This window comes from Octopus bimaculoides, chromosome 7 (assembly GCF_001194135.2).
Source record: "Octopus bimaculoides isolate UCB-OBI-ISO-001 chromosome 7, ASM119413v2, whole genome shotgun sequence".
NCBI classification, from domain to species: Eukaryota; Metazoa; Mollusca; class Cephalopoda; order Octopoda; family Octopodidae; genus Octopus; species Octopus bimaculoides.
The window spans coordinates 59,530,013-59,535,827 of NC_068987.1; the positions used below are offsets into that span (position 1 = coordinate 59,530,013).

General features: G+C 35.8%; 1 protein-coding gene across 1 annotated transcript in view; it reads right to left on the minus strand.

Annotated features, from left to right (window-relative positions):
• LOC106867690 (low molecular weight phosphotyrosine protein phosphatase) overlaps positions 1 to 5,815 on the minus strand; it is a 22,128-nt gene that overhangs the window by 12,134 nt on the left and 4,179 nt on the right. The window contains exon 2 of the mRNA XM_014912635.2: positions 1,267 to 1,340. Coding sequence (XP_014768121.1) covers positions 1,267 to 1,340 — 74 coding nt within the window. The remainder of the gene's footprint in view (positions 1 to 1,266; positions 1,341 to 5,815) is intronic.

The window sequence follows — 5,815 nt, forward strand, 5'->3', positions numbered from 1 at the left end:
CGTGAGAAGACCCGGCAGGCCAAGTGAGATCGTTGCCAGTGCCCCTGGACTGGCTCTTGTGCGGGTGGCACATAAAAGACACCATTTCGAGCGTGGCCGTTTTCGTGCGGGTGACACATAAAAGCACCCACTACACTCTCTGAGTGGTTGGCGTTAGGAAGGGCATCCAGCTGTAGAAACTCTGCCAAATTAGATTGGAGCCTGGTGTAGCCATCCGGTTGCACCAGTCCTCAGTCAAATCGTCCAACCCATGCTAGCATGGAAAGCGGACGTTAAACGATGATGATGATGATGATGATGATATACACAGATGACTGGCTTCCACTCACAAGTCTTTGAGCAGCCTTTAACTGCATTAGAAAACACTTAACAAACATGACATGCAGAGGAACTGAGCCCAAAATTATGTGGTTGGAAAGCAAACTTCCTAACCAAGAAGCTATGCCTACACATTAATTTACAATTACACATTTGGGATTTAATAAAGAAATTAATTAAATGTGAGAAAAAGATACAGAAAGCAAAAATAACTTTAGTAACCAAATTAGAACTTTGGTGCCTCAGCATGGCTGCAGTCTAATGACTGAAACATGAAAAAAATAAAAAAAACATTGTTGTTGTTGTTGGCACTCCGTCGCTTACAACGATGAGGGTTCCATTTGATCCGATCAACGGAACAGCCTGCTCGTGAAATTAACGTGCAAGTGACTGAGCACTCCACAGACACGTGTACCCTTAATGTAGTTCTCGGGGATATTCAGCGTGACACAGTGTGACAAGGCTGACCCTTTGAATTACAGGCACAACAGAAACAGGAAGTAAGAGTGAGAGAAAGTTGTGGTGAAAGAGTACAGCAGGGTTCGCCACCACCTCCTGCTGGAGCCTTATGGAGCTTTAGGTGTTTTCGCTCAATAAACACTCACAATGCCCGGTCTGGGAATCGAAACTACGATCCTATGACCGCGAATCCGCTGCCCTAACCACTGGGCCATTGTGCCTCCACTCATAACATTGTAGGCAGAATATAAATGTATTATAATTAGTCGAGCAGGAGAAAGACAAAGAGATTATAATCTGAGAACTATAAGCAGGGAAGAGAGGTGGGGGAATAATGAATACTACAACTATATACAGAATGAAATACATAGAATTTGTTGGGATTTGAATAACAAGGAGCAAGTTGTGGAGAAAAATACGAAATTGTAAGATATTTATACTGATTTATTGCCATCTCATGCAGAAATAATAAAATTCATAACAACTAACCATGTTATGTTGATTCTTTTCTTTCAGAAGATGCTCGAAAATGGCATGTGCCATTGGTGAACGGCAAATATTACCTAAAATAAAATGATAAACAATTGCAGCATGGAAGATGTTTATAAGCCATTTAAGAACACACAAAAAAAAAACAAAAACCGTTAGATTCACTTTAACATTTAAATTTAATTTGTGTCAAAATATTTTCACTGCTTCAAAACTGTGACCTGTTCACTTACAAAACTTCATGGATACTTTTTTGTAGTTGTAGTTAAGTGGTAGTCGTTTTGTTGAAACAAAAAGTTTTGGTATAAAGATTTTGTTAATTAAGAAACCATGATACATGGATTGCTGCAACAGAACAGTCCATCACCATACAGATTTATCATGTGGTTCAAAGGCTTTGCAATAAACTATATTCTGCTAAAGCCATCCAAGAGGCTTGCTGGTGGTGATGGTGTAAAACTGGACAATGTTAAGTCTACCACACAAAACAGATGCTGTCTGACTGCCTTCCACATAAGTTTTGTCTACTCAAATTCATTCATAACCTTCTTTCTAATTGTCTAAAAGTAAATGTAACATCTGCTGTTCTGATATTTCTAAAATACTAATTGTTTCTTATCTAATCTTGCTGTGCCTTATATAAATTTCACTAAAACTCTATCGATTTAAAAATTTTGTACATTAGCTAATAATTTTGTATAATTTCTTTCTTTTGAGCTTTTTTTTTAAACTTTTTGTCTCACACAAAGGGAAATGCTTCAGTTGATCTATAGCAAATAGCAACCAAATTTATCTGCAATCACATCCTTTTATCTCAAAAAAGATACACCATGTCAGAGGAAAATACAGGCAAATCACATCTAGAATACATTTGACCATATATCTATTATATCAATACTAAACTGGGGTTAAACAACAGCTACCTCAGTCATTCAAATAAAAAAAAATTGTGTGTAACTTGAATAAATGAGAAACCCAAAGTAACACTTTCAACATCTAAAGAATCATACAACTTTTAAAATTCTTATATCTTTAATCACTTTAGTTAATACTATCTTCATTTTCTGGTAGTTCTATTGATGATAAATTCTACCTATCTGTACCATTTCTGCAATCATCCATTGTAAAACTCTTAATCCATTTTTGTTCTTACAGTGATGAAGTGTATCTATATCATTTCAAAGACTTTTCTCTATAACATCTTCATTTGTCAGGACACACTGTAAAATACTATATGTTGATCATTATCATGACAAAGAACACTCTAAACAACCCACTCACTTTTCTTGTTAAATTTACCTCACCAAAACCCTGCTTTTTCCTTTCTTCTATTATTGATAATGTCTTATTCTTTCTTACTACATTGTTCATCTAATCTAATATACTGCCTTTACTTTTGCTGGGCAGTTTGAAAGCTCAGTTTTCTGCTGAGTTATTTTACTAAGTTGTTTGTTTCACCAATATTCTGCCCTCATTCTGGTCAAGTATAAATTCTAACAGTATTTTGTCCTGTATGAATGTAGAGTTATCTGATATGCTATAAAAAAATTCTTCATCTCTGCATTATTCACGTAACAACAGCTAATGCTATAAGGACATTATTCAGCATCCAAGCCTTACATTTTGACAAACAGATAAATGTATTTTACTTTGACCTATCGATACAAAATTCTTATGACTAAATGAAGATCCTTGAAACCTGTGGTGAAAAATAAATCTAGATATGATCATCAATACGGACAAAGACAATGTAGAAAACTAACAATATTACCGGAATAATAAAGAATGATGAATGAAAATACTCTTAGAATACTTAATAGGAATACATAATTTTCATATTATGTAACAGAGAAAAGTCAGTTAATTTCATTAATTTACTGGTATTTTATCAATTGTGATTGGCTGAAAAGAAAAGCTAACTTTAGCAGGATTTTGAACACATAACTGAGAAGGATGAAATTAAAAACTGTAATATCTTTAATCTGGTGCTGAATCTGGTAGCTGTTCTATCCTATTTTCCATGCCACACAATCAATCCTCCTCCTCCTCCCCCTTTGTACTGCAGCCATCAATGACCACTGACATCATGTACCTGCAAGACTTTTGGGTTCATGGTCAGCAAGACACTACTCTGCAAAGGACAGAACTCTCGTTTCAACTGAGTGGAATGGAACAGAGTTAAATGAAATGCAACCAAGTCTCCCTCACTGTCTTAATGAATTAAGGACACATTGGATAATATAGTTCTAAATGCATGCAATACGTGAGAAATATAAGATGGAATGGTCAAGGGGGAGAAATCTTGGGGCATAGGTCTTCAGCAATCAGAATTAACATTAAACTTAACAATATCAAATGAATACCCAAGAATATAATGTCTGGTCAAGGAACTGAACCCATGTTCTTACAATCATGAGTCCAATAGCTTAAGCACCAAGCCATGTAAGTGGTTATATATTCCTATAAAATAATAAAAGCTAAGGTTAGTTCCAACGAAATGTAAGTTTGTAATTCATGCTGCTCATGCATGTTTTTTGAAGAAGCAATGCAACAAACCATCTCATGCAGAATAACACACTAATTGTGTTCATTTATTAATTGAGATTGTCAAGGCAAAGGCACTACTAACTAAATCAAGTGTAGACTTGATATGATTTGTAAAGACACTCAATACTGATATGCTGCTGAAAATGCTTCGTATTGTAATGAGATGAATAGAAAACAAAAAAGAAAGCATTATAAAGAAATTAATTAAATGATATATTAGGCAAGTGTGTTATGATACCTAACATAGTTGATTGAATACACTGAGTGAATGTAAACAACATAAAGTGCTTCAAAAAGTTCATTGCTTTTAATCAATTGGAGTAGGAGAACAGTAATAATGACATTTGTAGGTACTTCTAAATGTGAATGATTAGAATGTAATAATTAATCTAAAAGCAATTCAGTGTTAATTAACATTAAAAAAAACATGACTGATATAAATTAAGGAATAATCTACCCTATGCAAGAGCCTCTATGAGGTGATATGAGATTCAAGAAATAACAACTAAATCTTCCTCAAATCACACTCTACTATCATAATAAAGGAAGAACACATTAGATAATGTAGTACTAGATGCACTATATTTGGAATATAAGACAATAATAGTCATAGCCAGAAAGCCTTTGGTTACAGAGGTCTTGCTCAGTCAGAGAGTTGATCTTAACCTCAACATGAACAGAAATATTAGATATACAATATGATATAAAATATAGGCATTAAGCATGGCTGTGTGGAAAGAAGCTTGCTTCCCAACCATGTTTCTAAAGTTCAGTCCCACTGTGTGGCATCTTGGGCAAGTGTCTTCCACTGCCCAAAACCTTATGAGTATATCTGATAGACAGAAACTGAAAGAAGCCCATCACATGCATATATATATCTGTGTGTGTCTTTGTGTCTGTGTATGCCCCCCACCACTACTTGACAACTGGTTTTGGTGTGTCTACATCCCTGTAATCTAGCAGTTAAGCAAAAGAAATCTACAGAATAAGTACCAGACTAAAAAAAGTCCTGTGGTTAGGGGTTGATCCATTCAACTAAAAATTTTCAAAGTGGTGCCCCAGCATGGCTGCAGTCTAATGACTGAAATAAGTAAGATATATCTATTGAATGGATTCCATTTGCATTATATCCCCACCTGCTCTTGTATAATGCAAGAAGCCATGCATCTGCTTTGCAGCAAGAAACCTTGTTCTGGCCTCTTCTTTCATACTTCAATTGTTCATCACCTAGCATAAAGTTGCTTCCCTCTAAACTGTAGTTTCACTCATTTCACAGTGGAAAGCTTCACTGATCCTGGTTTCACAAAAAAAAAAAAAAAGAGGAACCAGTATGCTGTAAAGAGCTCAGCGTGGAAGGTTGTTCAACCATAGAAATCATGCTAAAGCAGACATTAAAGCAGAACACAGTCCTCCAACTAAGTTGGTCTTGTCAAACTGTTCAACCCATGCCAGCATGAGAGACAGACATGAAATGATGATGATGTTGATGTAAACAATTATCACTTTCTTGAAGTATTTTTTTGTTAAAATTAATTAGTCAGAGTAGGAAAGAGAATGGCCATGACCTATGTATGTCATAGGCATATCCCATTCTCCACTGCACCAATCTCTTGCATAATTTAATTTTCAGCTTAATTACCTTCTGTAGCTGAACTACACTGCAGACAGTAAATTCCAGATTTTCTTCTATTATAGCCCCAGGCCAACCAAAGTCTTGAGAATGAGTTTGGTAGATGGAAGATAAAAGAAACCCATTGTGTGTGTGTGTGTGTGTGCATGTGTGTACCTTTTTCTTGACAACATGTAACAATTGTAAACATAGGCGTAGGAGTGGCTGTGTGGTAAGTAGCTTGCTTATGAACCACATGGTTCCGGGTTCAGTCCCACTGCATGGCACCTTGGGCATGTGTCTTCTACTATAGCCTCGGGCTGACCAAAGCCTTGTGAGTGGATTTGGTAGATGGAAACTGAAAGAAGCCCGTCGTATATATGTATATATATA